Below are 18003 nucleotides of genomic sequence, written 5' to 3' on the forward strand. Positions count from 1 at the left end.
GTATTATATATAATTATTTTTAAATAAGCTAATGAGGAAATTAATTTGATTTATAATTTCATTTAGTTTAATTTAAGATATAATTTCTATATTTGAGGGAGGCTTCATATCCTAATTAATTTGGTACAAATTATAATATTTATGGAAAGGAGGAGAAATTGAAGATTGGGGAAAGCTTCTTTCCGGTGTTATTGGCAACCGAACACAAACCCAAACACCTAAATAACGAAGCCAAATCCTGTGAAGCAGCCGTCTTCATCACACCGTCGAACAACTGGCACAAACCAACGGTCCGATTATAATGTACTCCTAGGAAGAGAGAGAGAGAGAGAGAGGTGACGGAGAGGCCAAAGGATCTGTCTCTCTCTCATCCTTCGCCCGCTTCTCCTTAGCTTTTCTCCTGTAGTTTTTTGTCTGGAATCATAGGAAGGGAGTGGGAAGAAGGGAGGGAGGAGAAAGGAGGCAGAAGAAGGGTCTTCTTTGGCTTGAGCTTTGACCCGTTCTTCTTAGCACAATTAGCCGATTCAAATCCTCTTTGATCCCCTTCTGACTTCTCCTTCTTCTTCCCCATTCGACCATTAAATCCCATCCATCCCACCTTCGATTAGCCGCCTACCGAAGACATATCTCTTGTTCTATCTTCCAAAGCTCGCACCTTTCGTCGATTAAGGCCTCCTTGCCGACACCGGGGGGAAAAAAATCCGATCTTGGTGTAAAATCAAAGCCCTAGAGAACAACAACCCAATCATCAGATATGGGTAATTGCTGCGCGACGCCTGTTGATTCTTCAGAGAAGGAAAACAAGGCGAAGCAGAAGAAGGGGAAGAAGCCCAACCCCTTCTCAGTTGAGTACAATCGAACGCCGAACTCTGGCGCTTCTAAGCTCGTCGTTCTCAAAGAGCCCCCCGGCTGCGACATCGGAAGCCGCTACGAGCTCGGCGACGAGCTCGGAAGAGGAGAGTTTGGGGTGACATATCTCTGCACTGATAAGGAGACTCGGGAGAAGTTTGCCTGCAAGTGTATTTCGAAGTTGAAGCTGAGGACTGCTGTGGATATTGAGGATGTGAGGAGGGAGGTTGAGATTATGAGGCATATGCCCCCTCATGTTAATGTTGTGAGCTTGAAGCATACTTATGAGGACGATAATGCCGTTCATCTTGTCATGGAGCTCTGCGAGGGTGGAGAGCTCTTTGATAGAATTGTTGCCAGGGGGCATTATACGGAGAGGGCTGCTGCTGCTGTTACGAAGACCATCGTTGAGGTTGTGCAGGTGAGATCATAGTTCTATTATAGTTTATTTATTTATTTATTTATTTTTCTTTTTGTTTTTTAATGTTTGGTATTGAGCTTTTTAGAGATGTTGCAGGATGTTTTCTTGATTTTCAGCTTGATTTTTTTTTTAATTTTGTGCAAATTTGTTCTTTATGCGATTGAGATTCATGCATGTGTCTATGGTGGAATTCTAATTTAATAAAGGAGGCATCTTTACAATTTATGTCTATTTTATCAATTTTCTCTCCTTATATGTGAATGGTGGAAATTTGTCTTCTTCGGCTGTCTTCCTCATGGTTTCGTCCGTTTCGTTCAATTAGTTTAATGATGTTTCACCATGATTTGATGTTGGATTGATTGTGGTTTGAGCTTTATGTATAGCTTCTGTTTGCACAACACTGTAGAATATAGCATAAAACAATAAGTGATTAGTTTTTTTTTTTTTTTGGTTTACAGAACTCTATGAATGAAGCCTAGGGCTTTCAAACGGCTCGTTGTTCGTGAACAGCTAGTGTTCGGCTCGAAAAGAAGCTCTGGCTAAGTTGGCGAGCCGAACGCGAACAACACGAATAAATTTTTGTTCGTTCGTATTCGGCTTGTTTTGGCTCGAAATACTACTAATCAATTATATATATATCTTTGATGAGTAGTATTTTTTTAAAAAAAAAATTTACTACAAAGCTACAAAGATTTATAATCAATTAAAAGTATTAATAAAGAAAATAGAATAAAAATTATTAAATTAGATTCAAACGATATTTTAAATCTTGCCCCAATCCTTAACTTCTTATGACCATGTGATTAGGGTTGCCAAAATGATTTTTTGTTCGTGAACGGCTCGTGTTCGGCTCTCTAACCAAACGAGCCGAACACAAACACAATTTTTGAGCTCGAAATATAAAAGAGCCGAACACAAACTAAGCCTGGGCTCGCTCGTGTTCGGCTTGTTTACACCCCTATGAATGACTTTACTCTGTATGGCTGGGTTAGTGTTTTTTTATTGTTAATTAGTGTTAATTATTGTTAATTCGTATTTAAACTAAGTATATTCATAGCGTTTTTCTATAAAGTTGCTCTATTTTTTCCTATTTTTTTATGTTGTTCTTGCAGCATTCAGGCTTTATTAGCTGTAAATTTTGGCAATCTGACAATTAGTTTGTTGAATTTATTAAGCAAATATGTACGGTGAACAATTCTTTATAAAAAGTGTGATGTTTTTTTTAATTTGCTTTAATGAGCTTTTCTCATCTGAAGTTGATTGAATCATGAAAACAATCTTTAGCATTTCTTGTTCTAAAATGTGTTTGAAGCCTGACAATGTGTTATTTGTTATGCGATCAACAGATTTGCATACATACCACTCAATTCTTATATATCTACATATCTAACTCCCAAAATTTGATATTTAAATTTATAGTACTTTGGCGTTCTAATCCCACGCATGAAAATTTATGTTTCACTCTTAAAAAGTTGAGAAAATATTACTTCCCAACGCAGCACGTCTGGATTGCCAACTACGGGGCATCACACCACATACATCTCATTTGTGGGTGACGGGTGCCGCATTGTCGGCCGTCCGGGTGGACTTTCGAATGCAATATTTTCTCTAGAAAGTTAGTAATAGTGGTGTTTTTTAGGTCATGTTAAAGATTTGGCTTCTATGAATGTAAATATGAAAGTTTAGTTGCTAGATATGTAAATACGTAAGAATTTTGTGGTGTGTATGTACATGCCCCTATTGATATCATATTTTAAAATTTTAATACACTTCATTATTTGGTTGCATTTCGTATAATGAGATAGCTTGTTTATAGATGAGATTATATGATACATTTTATTATAATTTTTTGCTTTTTTTGGTTCAGGTGTGTCACAAGCATGGAGTGATGCATAGGGACCTCAAGCCTGAGAACTTTTTGTTCGCCAATAAAAAGGAAACTGCTGCTCTTAAAGCTATAGATTTTGGCCTCTCTGTATTTTTCACACCCGGTATGTCAGAGTGATTTATTCATGGTTAATTCAAACTTATAATTTCAAACTGTTATTTCCTTACTGAATGTGAAATGAGAGCTTGACATCATTGTGGAAAGTGATAGTTTTTACCGTTTTCTGATTAGATTTTTTACTGTTTATACGTAACGAACAGGTGAAAGATTCACCGAGATTGTTGGAAGTCCTTATTACATGGCCCCGGAGGTTCTGAAGCGCAATTATGGGCCTGAAATTGATGTATGGAGTGCTGGAGTTATATTATACATTTTGTTATGTGGCGTGCCGCCATTTTGGGCAGGTAATTTTCTTCTACGGATGTCCTGAATGTTTATTGAGTATAAGATTTAGTCTGAGTATGTGATCTCATCATTTGATTTGTGATTTATGATTGATGCAGAGACTGAACAAGGAGTAGCTCAAGCAATTATTCGTTCGGTTTTAGATTTTAAAAGAGATCCATGGCCTAAGGTTTCTGATAGTGCGAAAGATCTTGTGAAGAAGATGCTTGATCCCGATCCAAGTAAACGTTTATCGGCTCAAGAAGTGCTAGGTAAGCCGCTTGGGTCAAAGTTGTTACTTGTGATTTAATGCTTACGAACTGCTATTTTTTGTGCTTTTTATTTTTACATGTTTATTCCATCTTGATACCTTTTTTAAGCCTACATATATAGCAATGGTGAATGATCGCAATCAAAACTTAACTAATATCAGAAATTTATATAATATGCTTCTAGAGAACAATATCAAAATGGTCATTTGACTCTTTACAGTGAGTCATATTAGTCTCAGAGTTTATAAAATGATCAATTTAGTCTCCAGACTTATTTTTTATGGGTTAAAGTAGTCCCCAATAAAGATTATTTTAGCTTTCATTAAAATAGTCCGGGGACTATTTTTGTACTTTTATAATCTCTGGGACTAAAATGGCTCAAGTAAATAGTCTGGGGACTATTAGACTATTTTGGCACTTTACTCTATCCATTTATGATGGATAAATAAGCATTTCACCAATATTATAATGTTTTAAAGATCACAACATTCTAACTGCTTGATATGGTTGAATTACTCTTGCAGACCATCCTTGGTTGCAGAATGCGAAAAAGGCTCCAAATGTGAATTTGGGCGAGACAGTTCGAGCGAGGCTCCAGCAATTCTCTGTTATGAACAAGTTCAAAAAGAGAGCTCTCAGGGTATAATTCTTTCCACATATACTGTACATTTTCACAAACCAACCTGTTTTTTTTTCAATTTCAGGAAGCCATATCTGAAATCAAACATACTTTGCTTCAAAATATTCTATGTTTTAACTTCATCCTTCTGATGAACTAACCATTCCAACATATTGTGACTGATTTGCAGGTTATTGCTGAGCATTTAACTGGGGAGGAAGTGGCAGGCATAAAGGAGATGTTCAAGAAGATGGACATAAACAACAATGGAAGAATCACCCTCGAAGAGCTCAAGTATGGACTTCACAAACACGGGCACCAGATTCCGGATGCAGATGTGCAGATATTAATGGAAGCTGTAAGTTTCTTGTCTCCCATTATGTTTAATTTTAATCATCTTTTTTAGTCGGAAATTTTTTTTTTTTTTTAAATGTTGATAATTTTCATTCAGGCTGATGTTGATGGAGATGGAACTCTTGAGTATGGGGAATTTGTGGCTCTTTCGATTCATCTACAGAAGTTGGGCAATGATGAACATCTTCACAAAGCCTTTGGTTTCTTCGATCAGAACAAAAGTGGATTCATTGAGATTGAAGAGCTCAGGGATGCACTGCAGGATGATTTGGGTTCCAACAGTGAGGAAGTCATCAGCGTCATTATCAATGATGTGGATACTGATAAGGTTTGTTTATCATTTTATATCAGAATTTATTCAGAATCATCCCAGCAATGGCTTCTCACTTGCATTCCCCTTCTCCTTCTTCCCCACAGGATGGAAAGATCAGCTATGAGGAATTTGCAGCCATGATGAAAGCTGGCACAGATTGGAGAAAAGCATCAAGACAGTATTCTCGTGAGAGATTCAACAGCCTCAGCTTGAAGCTGTTGAAGGATGGATCTCTGCAGCTGAATAATGATGGCATAAAAGCCAAATAAGAAGAAGAAGAGAGAAACCGTGACAAGCATCTTCTTTTTTATGGATTTATGAGATTCATTCGAGCTTTTTTTACTGGTTATTCACTCGGGGCCATTATATTCTTTCATGCTTCTCCTTCTCTCTTCTGTTCTGTTCAGTAGGAAGCTGTTTAAGCTTTTTTGTTCTTGCTGGAGCTTAAGCAGTTGTTTTACTTGAATGCTAAGAGTATCTGTATCAAAGCCCAAAAATGAAATGAAAGCTGGGCTTTCTGTAAATATGTGATGCTTACCATGAATTTGGTGCTTTGGTGACTGAGAAGACTTGGCCTTCTATCTCTGAACTTCCTGTGTGTTGTTTTGTAGTTTCTTTTTTTTTTAATCTTTTTAATGATTCTTAACTGTAATTTATCTGATGTAATAGTTTTGAGGACTTGTAATTCTTGGAAATGATTTGTATTTTTGTGTTTTTCACCGTTTGGTTCTTAATCATGCATAGCTTCCATTTTTTTGTCAAGTTCCTTCTTTGGAAATGGCTTTGTTTGCTTTCAAATCAGTAGCAATTTTTTTTTATTTTATACTTTGAATGGTTATAGGAGGATTTATGGGAGAAGTTCATCCACCTCTGATTTTACAGTTGATGAACCTAATTAATAGATTAATACATAGGAAGAACTAACAGAATTTGTAATATATTGATAATATTTAGGAAATTTTACATACAAATAACACAACAACAACATTTTATTTCATTAAATTTATATGAATTCTTTTTCTCCGTTGTCTTATGTTGTGTTTAGAGTTGTTTAATAGTAATAAATTAAGATAATTTTTAATTACTTTGGGGATGGCTCTCAACTATTCAAAAAATAAATACATATGAAATACTTAACATTTAAATTTTGATTTTTATATTTTTACCATCCAAATTTTTAATTTCATGTCACTGTTTTAATTTTAAATAATATAAGATACACTTTTTCATGCATGCATGGATGAGACATGAAATTTGTAAAAATTGAAATTTAGATAGCGTGCGTGTGTGTGATCACTTAGTTCAGAATTTCGAATCTACGTTGACATATTTGGTCTTAAGAAGATGATACTTAAATTATTATGCATGTTAGGGATGACTGGAGGGTCGTATGATAGACTCTTATCATTACTTTAATATATACATAAATAATAGATGAGTGGGATGCATGTAAATTTTCCTTTGTTTATTAGCGTTCTAGGCTTGATGCTTGTTCACTGATGTCCACTGGCCGTTGGGCTTCAGGAAATGGCAAGCTGCAAGGTTCTAAATCCTTGCATTCCTCCTCTTCCCTCTGACAATTCCCGAATCAGGGGCAACCGAAGAGTTTGGAATTCGACCCTGAATCACCACATTAAGCTCAAGAATGACGAAGCAATCCTCCAATCCTATTCAGAAATGGAGGCCACAGGCGTTTTTCCATCCCAAAACCAGCTGCCCGTAATTCTCAAAGCCTGCGCGAGGCTTAAAAACTTCGAATTTGGTCTAAAAATCCACTCCACCATTGTGAAATCTTGTCTGATTGATGACACTAAGGTCATGACGGCGCTCATTTTGTTTTACTGCAAATGCGGGTTTCTAGATGCTGCACGCAAGCTGTTTGATGATATGGCTGACAGAGATTTGGTGTCTTGGAATGCAATGATTTGCGGTTTTGTTGATAATTTAAGGAGCATGGATGCTCTATCTCTGTTTCGTAGAATGAGAAGCTGTGGTTTGAGGCCAAATGGAGTTACTTTGGTTAGTCTTCTTTCCGCTTGCTGGGAAATGGAGGAAATTAAACTAGGCCGGGAGATTCATTGCTACTGCTTGAGAAACGGTTTATTTGATTGTGCTGTTCATGTAGGTACCGCTTTGATTGATTTCTATTCCAAGTTTGATGCAATGGCTTCCCGCTCAGTGTTCAATTCGATGGAGGTTAGAAACAACATCACCTGGAATGTTATCTTATGTGCTTATCTTTATGCGGCAGATTTTGATGAAGTTATGATTCTCTTCATTGAAATGCTCGTTGAAGGTATTGATTTCGACTCTGTTGCATTTCTGGCAATCCTTGAGTCTTGTGCAGATCATGGATGCTTAGAATGTGGAAAACAGATTCACCAATTAGCAATCAAACATGGATTTCTCTCTGACATTTATGTAGCCAATGCATTGATTGTTATGTATGGAAAGTGTGGAGATGTTGACTCATCCTATCAAGTTTTTGACACTGTGGTTTCTGCAGATCTCGCCTTGTGGAATGCGATGCTCGCTTCATATAGGAACAGTTCCTGTTTTAGCAAAGCATTTGATTTATTCAAGAAGATGCAGGAGAACAGAATTACAGAGAATTCAGTCACTCTTGCCACCATGCTTTCCATTTGTGCTCAGTCTGGCAGACTTGAAATGGGTAAGGAACTGCATGCTTATGTTATAAAAACTGGATCTGTTAAGGATTCTGGCGTAGAAAACGCCTTGCTAAACATGTATGTTGAATCCAGCTCTATATCATGTGCTTGTAGATTGTTTAACAAAATGGAGAGAGTTGAGGTTTTTTCATGGAACACGCTAATCAAGGCATTGATTGATAATGGATGCACATATCAGGCTTGGGAGCTGTTTGATAAGATGCATGATGGTGAAGAAAAGCCCAATTCTTTCACAATGGTTTCTCTTCTTTCAGGATGTGAGGAATCTTCAGTAAAAGTAGGGAAGTCAATTCATGGATACATAGTAAGATATGGATTTGATGTCAATCCATCATTATGCACTGCACTAACTAACATGTATATGAGGTGTGGAAATGAACCAGCTGCTGTTTATTTTTTTTGGACTTGTTCTGATAGAGATTTAGTGTCTTGGAATGCTATGATTGGAAACTATTTTCATGCTGGTCAACCCTGTAAAGCTCTTTCTTTCTTCTCCCAAATGCTTTCTGAAGTAAAACCAAACGGAATCACTATTATCATTTCTCTTCTAGCTTGTGCAAGGATGGCGGATTTGCCGAAAGGGAGAAGCTTGCACACATACATCAGGAGAAGAGAGATGAATCTGGATTCTGATACATGCTTGGCGAATGCTCTCCTGACCATGTATGCAAAATGCGGAAGTTTAGAGGATGCAAAAAAAATATTCAGGAATCTAAAGAAAAAAGATGTTATATCTTGGAATGCAATGATTGCAGCATATGGAATGCATGGAAAGGGAAATGATGCAGTAGAGTTGTTCTATCGAATGGTGGAAGCTGGTGAGAAGCCTACCAGTGTGACTTTTGTGTCAGTTTTGTCTTCCTGCAGTCATTCAGGTTTGGTTGAAGAGGGATACAGGCTGTTTCATTCCATGGTTGAGGACTATGGGATAGAACCTCAGGTTGTTCATTATGGGTGCATGGTTGATCTTTTTGGACGTTCTGGTTTCGTTGATGCTGCTCTGAACTTGGTTCAATCAATGCCGATGGAACCGGATGCTAGTTTATGGAGAGCTTTGTTGGGTGCTTGTAAATTGTGCTGTAACTTAGAAATGGCGAGGTTTGTTGCGCAAAAGTTGAATGAGTTGGAACCTCAGAACAGTGCAAATTACAAGCTTTTATCAAATATCCATGCTGCAGCTGGGAGGTGGGAAGATGCAGAAGCATTAAAAAAAGGAATCAAGGAAAGGGGATTGCAAAGCAGCACTGGAACAAGCTGGATGGCTAGCAAAAATCAAATTCATTCTTTCACTGCAGGAAACTGGTTAGTTTCTCAAACTGATGTTTTTAATGAAAAACTGGAAGGGTTATTGGATGATTTGATGAAAAACGCGATGATGTCTTGATTTAGGACATTAGCTTGCAATAAACATCAGCTTATACACAGTTTGATGCTTATTGTGATAGCAAAGGTGCCTTAATTCTCACAAAGCTTTAGAACCAAACCTTTCTCTTGTAAAACCCCTCAAAAAGGTCCCCTATTTTTATGACCCAAATAAAGTATGTATATAACATTTTTTTTTCTGAATTTTATTTTACAGTTTCCATTTTTTTGTTGTAAACACGTGCTTCATTTGTAAATCTTTGGTCTCATTTGCTCAGCTGGTTTAAGAGGAGCATCGAACAGCTTCTCCGTAATCAGTAGGGAAAGGTTTAATTCTCAATAGGGAAATGGAGACGTCTTTTTCCAATTGCTACTTAGCGGTAAATAGAAAAAATAATCAAATGGACCTACTTGTGTAATTAGTAGAGAAGTGGGCCTACTTGGGAATTAAACCTTCATTAATATAATGAATATGCATATTTGCCTTTCATTATTCATAATTGGTGTTTGATGTAACCAAAGGAGCCAATCTAATGTGAAAACCCCATAAGTAGGAGGAAGCTGAATTCTTAAACATTGAGGAGTTGTTTGGTGTATTTATTACAATTTTATCATAAATATTGAAGTTATGCTTGCTCAAGTGGGAACACTCTTGGGATGTGTGATCTCTTGGAAAGTTACACCAATAGGACAGAACAGTGAGACCAGCCAAAACGAACAATAGCTTGATAGATCAAAGTTTGGGTTGTTACAAATGCTATCAAAGCATTACACTAGCCTGGAAATAGCAAGATATGTCTGGTGGATGATTCGAGGTTAAGAGAACTGACGAGGATGACAGTTGCTTAAGTGAGGGGGATTGTTAAGCTTCTCGAGTAGAATGAAGTTGAACTCTTAAACATTGAGACGCATTTTGGTGTAGCGGTAGGAATTTCATCAGAAACTCCAAATTATACTCTTGCAGAAGCACTCCTTAGATTGGCAACTTCCTGGGAAGTTAGACCAATGGGACAATAGCTCGATAGATGAGATTGGGTTGTTACATATAATCTCTCCATGATAATGAATCACATCTAGCTGAGTGTGTCATAAGAGGACAATTCTTCCAAATCCCAAATTCAAACAGAACATGGATTTCTAGATTAAACATTTTTAACTTGTATGATAAAAGACCACTAGACCAATAAACAATAATAGCTTATACAATAGCTGAAAATTTTATTTACATGATTGTAATGTGTGCAATAAAAAAATTATATGCACCCTTAGAAGTTAGAACAAAACTGTCAATTAAGGCAAAATATTTACATTTTATATAGATATATTGTTGAATCCAAATCTATCATTTGGATCGTGCCCGAGGAAAAGAGCATAAGAACCCAAGGAAAGGAAAAAGAGAAAGAGAGAGAGAGAGAATGGGGAGGAGAATATAAGAGAAAGACTTGCCCCTTTGAGGCGAATTGGGGTATTCCTGGGCTCATTGACCCATTTTATTCCATTAAAAATGGAGGTTACAAGTGGGAGGAGCCAAAAAACCCTTTTACATGAAAATACTCTCCTATATAAAGATGATAGGAGGGTCAAAAATTAAATTACAATATTACTCTTGCTTTAAAGGGGTGGTACAAGATATTTTAGTCTTGAATGTTGTTGTGTTCTATTGGGTACCTCATTGACGCAGTATCTGTCATTTTGAGGTTTTTCTGTCGAGGGAAGTATGGGTTCCGGTGGCTGGTCGGGGGAAAATGTTCTTCATCAAGGGAGAAAGCTCTTTGTCTGGTGGAAAAGTCCTCCGTCTAGGGAAAGGTTCTCCATTGGAGGAAAATTTGGTCAATGGTAACCAATTTGTCGAGAATGGACAGCAGATTGCCTCGAGATCTGTACAGAACATTTTTTAGTATACATATGAAGTTCCCTTATTTTCTTGTTCATTAATAACAACAGTTGCGATAAGGATAAGGAAATTTATAAATTAAACAAATCATGAACTCCTAATTTGTTGAATGATACTCCCTGCTAAGCGTTTTTCACGCTCGGTCCTGATATCTTTGTCTTCATTCGCTAGATCTGTCTTCTGTCTGTTCGTCGAATTCCGATGGCCAGCAGGAGGAAAAGGTCAGCTATCAGAGGAAAAAACAGCTTTTAAATGAAAGGTCGGCCGTCTGAGAAAAAAATCGGCTTTTGGAGTTCTTTGTTCGTTTGACTGTCCTGGGGAAGAGTTCTAGAATTGCTCACTCTTGAGGGGAATCTTAGAGTCATTCGCCCCGAAGTTGATTCATACAGTTGTTCGCCCTAGAGTGAAGTCATAGAGTTGTTCACCCTAGAGTGGAGTCCTAGAGCTCTGTAACCCTTACGAAGTTTTTTCGCTGCTTGGTGACGAGTTGCCTTACACCCCTCGTAGAGCTTGTCGTTGTTGTGTGTTAAATTTTTAGAAAGTCTGAGGACGATCGTTTCACGTCCCTTACAGAGATGTCAAGTTCAAACCATTAGTCACAATGTGATTATAAATGTGGTAAATAGAAATTTGTGGCGCTTATCCAGCTTACAAGTGTTACAAAACCGGATAGGAGTGCTTGTAATTCGTTTATTTTTAGCTATAGTAGAGATAATATAAATACTAGAATGACCAGGCTAATGGTGCCATAGATTTGTAATGGGTGAAGCAACAATTAAGTTGTTGAGGTGAGATGAACCTGATTGGGATTAAGAAACAAAATAAAGACCTTGACTACTAGGCCCCAAAAAATAGAAATTGAGTGGATGGTCAGCCGACATAAAGTTTATGACCTGCAGCAGAATTGATCTATGCTCTTCACATATCTTCATGTCGGAATAAATTTGCTTCAGTAGATTGATTAGTACTTCGGGTACAGGAGAAGTCATTTTCTCTCATTTTCCTTTGTTTACCTTGGAAGAGTGGAGCAGGTAAATATGTTTAAGAGTGCTTCTTCTTCTCCTTCTCATGGGCGGAACTTGTTGGGCGCATTGGCACGTCTGGCAGAAGGTAAGAACCGACTTCCTGTAACTTTGAAGCTAATCCGAGAAGGTTAAGAATGGTAAGTGCAATGGTTTGTCGGCTAGAGCCGATAGTCAGTCGATGAGTTGATAGTCGGTCGGCAGATGGTTGGTCGGCCAAAATTGATGGTCATTTCTGGGAACTTGAGTCGTTGGAGCTTGGCGAAGGCGCTTTGATTGGCTTTCCATTATGCGGGTGTGTCGGTTGGCGTAAAGTAGTCGCAACTTCTGGTCGAGCTTGTTGTAAAGTAATCACAGACAACAAAGTTGATCCATGACATCGTGATCGGGATGCCTTTCTACAATGTTCATCTTGAAAATCCAACAGAAGGATTTAGATTTGTGGCGAGCAAATAGGTTCCCATCACAAAGCAAAGAGCTTTCTTTGGAAATGAGAACATCAATGTACTAGTCATCTGCTTGGGTGGAAGAATTGTTGCCGTCTTTGTAGGCGGCGAGGATGATACCGTCTTCCAGGTAAAAGAGGCTAAAGAGAGAGAATGGGATTTTTGGGGGACTCCAAGGGTGCTTGAGGAAGTCTATAAAAATCAGCTGGAAACTTGGTTGGCCAAGAAAATGGTCGGTCGACGGAGTTGGTCAGTTGTTGGATATGGTCGACTAGCAACAAGGGAAAACGACGGCAGTCGTTTCAACCGGTGAGGAATTTTTACCATTGCGGATTTCAGGATTGGGATCGGACAACCGGCAGATTCACGATCGCAACCAACAATAGTTTTAGGTGGTATGTTTGTAAATTCCCTTTAATTTTTTTCCCATGTTGTTGTATGTTTGGACAAAATGAAGTCGCACACATGATGTCTTCCTCTATAGATTCGACTATGAGTTGAATGGGTGGCCCAAAGTAGTTGGCCTGCGGAAAACTGGTAGCTACTTGATGTTTCGTCTGTAGAAATGGGAGTAGGTGAGAAAGTATGCACAGATCTAGGGGAAAAAAGGATAATCAGTTGTTGTGCAAGTTTCCCATGCGCTTTTTGGAGGTTTCTTCTCGATATTGCTCGTCTTATTGTCGACATCACGATCGATGCTCACAAAACCTTTTAGGATGTTGAATCGAAATCTGTTTTTTAGATCATGCCCAAGAAATAGAGCGTAAGAACCCAAGAAAAGGAAAAAAAAGAGAGAACAAGGAGGAGAAGAGGAGAGGAAGACTAGCCCCCTCGAGGCGATTCATTGTGTTTCCGAGCTTGTGGACCCATTTTATTTCATTAAATAGAGGTTACAAGTGGAGGAAGTCAAAATGCCCTTTTACATGAAAGGGCCCTCTTATTTGTAGATGATAAGAGGGTCAAAAAGTAAATTACAATATTACTATTGCTTTAAAAGGATAGTACATGATATTTTAGTCTTTTGTGTTGATGTGTTTTACTGGGTACCTCATCGACTATTGGATTTATCATTCTGAGTACCATTTTTTGAATATACATCTATAGAATACAAAAAAAGTATATTAGACATCATCATTATCATCATTATGATCACAACAGAAATGAAATTCACCAACATCACTTTTATATCTATGGTACCAACAGTATGAACATATGCACAAACCCAAATCATTATGATATAGTTTACAGAGTTTATTGTGTTTAATCACCCGCCCAAAGATCTTTGCCCCTTTCCTGAAATTATAAATAAATATTATACACGACCACACTAAAGTACATGTAGTTATTTGGTTAGTTTGATGTAAATTTATGAAGAATCATGTCAGGATGGTAGAGCAAATTGTGATCATAGAATCAAAATATTTATAAAGTCATAATATTTTAATTATGATTCTATTTAGGAATGTGTATTACTCATATTAAATTAGTCAGGTATGATATTTTTTTGTCATAAGATTGCCACATAAAATGTACAAAATGAAAATACCTCTGCCCATCAACTTTGCAGGCATTCTAATAGCTATTGTTTGCTTACATAAAAACTCTATCAATCTAAAGTAGATCATCCCTCCTCCAACCAAATATTGGGGGATTTATCGAATTTTCCCACAACAAAGCAACTTTTCTTAGAAGTAAGTATTGTGTTGTATAATTAAATCATTCATGTTATTTTGATGGTCTGTCAGATTACATACCTAATAATCTGTTGAAAAGAATTTTTGAGCCTATTCTTGGAAGATCATATCCTATGCACGATAGTAACAACAAGACATCTCATTAACTTATGTGGCCCACTCGAAGGATCACATCATGTCTTAAGTGAATATCTTTTTTCTTTTTAGTCTACTGAATGTTAGAGGTCATCATGCAACAATTCTCTACCAATAAGCTACAATTATACACTTACTTTGATCGCTCTACAATAGCATCCTTGACACAACTAATTTTGCTTATCTGATTGACATAATATATCCATCATGCATATAAACTAACAATAATGCCTAATTTTCCCAGGTGATGAACTTCATTGTCTAGTCTGGGAAGAGCTCCCCCTATGGGGCATATCTTAACCTACTTCTCATTGGGGTTTTTAAGAGTGCACATCTTATTTTACTCCTCGTCAAAGTTCTTAACAATCTTCAAGACTTAATTCTGATATCCTTCGACATGCCATACTTGTGAGGTTGAAACTTCTAAACGTTGATTCATTTGATTTTCATTGGATCATAACCATATACAACTTTATTGTATTGGCTAAATTATTCATTCAATGATTCATACCAAATTTGAACATCATTAAGCACTTCTCTGACCTTCCTGGCATGTCATGGTAATGCTAGAATAAGGGAGTATCACTTAAGTTATTCTTCTACCATGATCATTTATTGTCAACTTTAATATTTTGGATCCCTTTGCAAGAGACATCCCTCAATAGGGGTGCAAGCAAACCTAGCTTGAAGGAGCCTAGCCTTTATTTTTGTTCAGTTTGATTTGTATTCGTTTGTTCATTTAAGCTCGTATTCAGCTCAAGATTAGCTCACATTATTTAAAAAATTAAATATTTTCTTAAAATATAACATATATAATTACTATAAAAAACTTATAATAATAATATCTATTTATTATTTAATTAACAAGCATGAACAAACAAAAATTTATGTATTCGGCTCATTTATAAATCAAGCTCAAAGAAATTGTTCATGTTTGACTTATTTACTTGATGAATGAATAAAACACAAGCAACTTAGCAAACCGAACACGAGCTATTCACAAATGACAAATTTTTTTCACAATCCTTTCCCTTAATGTTGATCTTTCACTTTACATTGATTTATTCTCCAAATACGGGAAAAGTTAGCCCTTAAACTAAGCCTAATATTCAACCCCGCGCCCACATTTTTTCACATGGCTTGATGTCTTTTTCACGTGGCTATTACTTTGTTACCCTAGGCAATTCCTCTCTCACGCCTCTCCTCCGCCCCTCTCCTCCTCTCTCACGTCTCTTCCCTAGGCAACTCCTCACCTTGTCTCGTCATAGGAACATGACTGCCCCAATCCCTTTTTTCCTCTCTCACGTCTCTGCTCTAGATAATTCCTCTCCTCTGCCCTGCTCCCCTTTCTCCTCGCGTCTTTGCTCTGGGTAATTTCTCCTCTCTCGTAGTTGGAAAACAACTTCTTTGCCTTCTTGGTTTGTTCCCCTTGCCCTTTGATGTCCTCTGATAATTTCTACCCTCTCTTTTGTTATTATGCACTTTGGTTTTTGTGGTGTGTGGCTTTAGTCCGTGTGTGAATTGCTCTTTTTTAGGCTGTGGCTATGCTCTATGGAAAAATAATGAGTCTATGCTTTTAGAAAGGGGTAATGTTCAATTACATTTATTTTTTTTGGTGAACTTTGAATATTTGTGATCTTTGCGGTTTTAGCCCTTTGCTCTTTGTGGTTTCTAGTTCAATGATGTTTGTCGTTTCTATTTTTATTATGTTATAAATAACACAATAGTACACGGGCATAAATGATTTTTTAACATAAACAACTATTGCACAACTACACAAAACAAACAGACATACAGCTTCCTGGCACAGTTACCTAACTTTCTAATAAACTACAGCTGCTCCAAATAGGCCCTAAGTTTCATAACCTAGAGTAAATCAATATTTAATTTAAAATTGATCTGGTTAGCAAGCAAATATTATTTATGACAGTTGCAAATTACCACAAACAATCTTTTTATTGAGAAAATTAAGAAAAAAATATAAGAACAACATGATTTTCATTTAGGCAATGGCAGTTGCCTGGTTTGGTCCAGATAAATTAACTTTATGATTAAAAAAATAAAGTTACTTTAGTCAATGGTAATAACAAGAGTTTACTATAATTTCACAATGTGGGACTAAAATAACTTGATAGGCTATGTATGATTCATGCTCTACCATCATGCATTTATCAATTCAGCCATGACCAAAGCATCATTGACTGCTAAAGGATAAAGTAGCAGTTTTGTAGGATGGTGCTGCTTTGATCATGAAAGCATAATTTTTCAATAGAAATTTGAAGTTGTTGACCTAATTGATATTGGGAAAATTCAAACTAATCTTAAAGTGCTAATTAATATGATCTTTAATATTTACATGCATACCACTCAATTCCTATGTATTTACATATCTAACACCTGTAATTCAATTTTACATAAATACCCCTATTCTTAAGCATAAAAAGGTGGATGTCCTTCTTACAAGTTAAAAAAGTGGTATATTTTATATGATATAGAAGATGTGGGTATAAATGTTAGAAGCAAAGTTTGTGTTAGATATGTTAAATGCCCCTGTTTTTAATTGAACAATCTATTCTTTTTCCAAATATTCATAATTAGTGTATGATATTGCTATATTTGTCCAAAGTTGTCACCCAAAACAAAAGCTAATTGTTCTAAACTATAAAATACATGCACACATACATATATATATAATCTGTGTTTGACTCTTGGCAGAGTTTGGAAGACTCATGTGAGCATTGGTTCGATCCCGCTTATGTGTGGGATGGCATTCTTAGACACATGAGGTTGTTCAGGAGGCTCATATAATAGTCTCCGACACCAATCTAATATAAATATATATATATATAAGATGAAATAGACCTTTATATTATTGTCCAAAAATCAATTTTGTAATTAATGATGCTCCACAAAAGTCTTGTGACCTTTGGAAAAAGGTGTCCAAAATTTAATGCTAATGAATGAGGTTCCGTTTGGGGCCTCTTTTTTGAGGCTTCGCGGCCTCGAATCGCGAAAAATAAGCGTTTGGCTCGCAGTGTCGCGACACACCAAAGTGAAAGCGGGAGAAAAGCCAAAAGCTATATTCACCCCGCGGCAGAGCTTGTAGCTCGTGAAAAGGATCATTTTGCCCAGCCAAAAACCCTCGTTCCTCCTTCCTTGCCGCGTGAGTTCTTCTTCCTCGAGCCCTTTCTTCTCCCCCGCCGAATCTCTTACACACAAAAACCTCTCAGGGCTGAATTTCTTTTTTGCTTTTCTTAAATAAAATTATTATTTCTTTGCATTTCAATAATGTCATCTCATATATTATTGTTTCAAACATAATTATAGTGATAAATATCCCAAGATATTAAAAGATGCTTTTTTTTGGGAAAAAAAAAATCAAAATGTGATTTTTTTCTCATAATTTTTTCTTTTTTTTGCAAAGATTGCATAAAAATATTTTTTTAATGTGAAATTAAAATCAATTTAACATTATTCTATTTAAATTTGTTTTTTCGGGAAATTTAATGTTAAATTTTGTAAAACAATTTAACAATATTCTATTAAAAATTAATTAAATAAAGAAAAAAATTTCATCATCAAAGAAAATCTTATCCCACTCATTAAAAACCAAAAGATAAATTAAAATAAATATTGGTTTTTTGTATAGTCAACATTCAA

General features: G+C 36.5%; 2 protein-coding genes across 2 annotated transcripts; both read left to right on the forward strand.

Annotated features, from left to right (window-relative positions):
• Positions 1–320: 320 nt before the first annotated feature.
• Positions 321–5785, forward strand: LOC110031590 (calcium-dependent protein kinase 20-like). The gene is made up of 8 exons (XM_020734848.1): positions 321–1270; positions 3138–3261; positions 3419–3562; positions 3662–3814; positions 4339–4454; positions 4624–4791; positions 4885–5115; positions 5205–5785. Exons 1-8 carry the CDS (start codon positions 755–757, stop codon positions 5367–5369), a joined length of 1617 nt encoding a protein of 538 aa, XP_020590507.1. The 5' UTR covers positions 321–754; the 3' UTR covers positions 5370–5785.
• Positions 5786–6577: 792 nt separating this feature from the next.
• LOC110031639 (pentatricopeptide repeat-containing protein At2g13600-like) lies at positions 6578–14733 on the forward strand. The gene is made up of 2 exons (XM_020734956.1): positions 6578–9092; positions 14588–14733. The coding sequence occupies exons 1-2, from the start codon at positions 6628–6630 to the stop codon at positions 14589–14591; spliced, it is 2469 nt and encodes an 822-aa protein (XP_020590615.1). The 5' UTR covers positions 6578–6627; the 3' UTR covers positions 14592–14733.
• Positions 14734–18003: the final 3270 nt, after the last annotated feature.

The sequence above is a fragment of the Phalaenopsis equestris genome, unplaced genomic scaffold (genome assembly GCF_001263595.1).
Source record: "Phalaenopsis equestris unplaced genomic scaffold, ASM126359v1 Scaffold000840, whole genome shotgun sequence".
In the NCBI taxonomy this organism is placed as follows: domain Eukaryota; kingdom Viridiplantae; phylum Streptophyta; class Magnoliopsida; order Asparagales; family Orchidaceae; genus Phalaenopsis; species Phalaenopsis equestris.

Coding starts and splice junctions, on each gene's coding strand:
- LOC110031639 (XM_020734956.1), top strand. CDS start 6,628: ATGGCAAGCTGCAAGGTTCTAAATCCTTGCATTCCTCCTCTTCCCTCT.
- LOC110031590 (XM_020734848.1), top strand. CDS start 755: ATGGGTAATTGCTGCGCGACGCCTGTTGATTCTTCAGAGAAGGAAAAC. Junction 3,262..3,418: donor CTCTGTATTTTTCACACCCG/GTATGTCAGAGT, acceptor CGTAACGAACAG/GTGAAAGATTCACCGAGATT. Junction 3,815..4,338: donor ATCGGCTCAAGAAGTGCTAG/GTAAGCCGCTTG, acceptor TTACTCTTGCAG/ACCATCCTTGGTTGCAGAAT.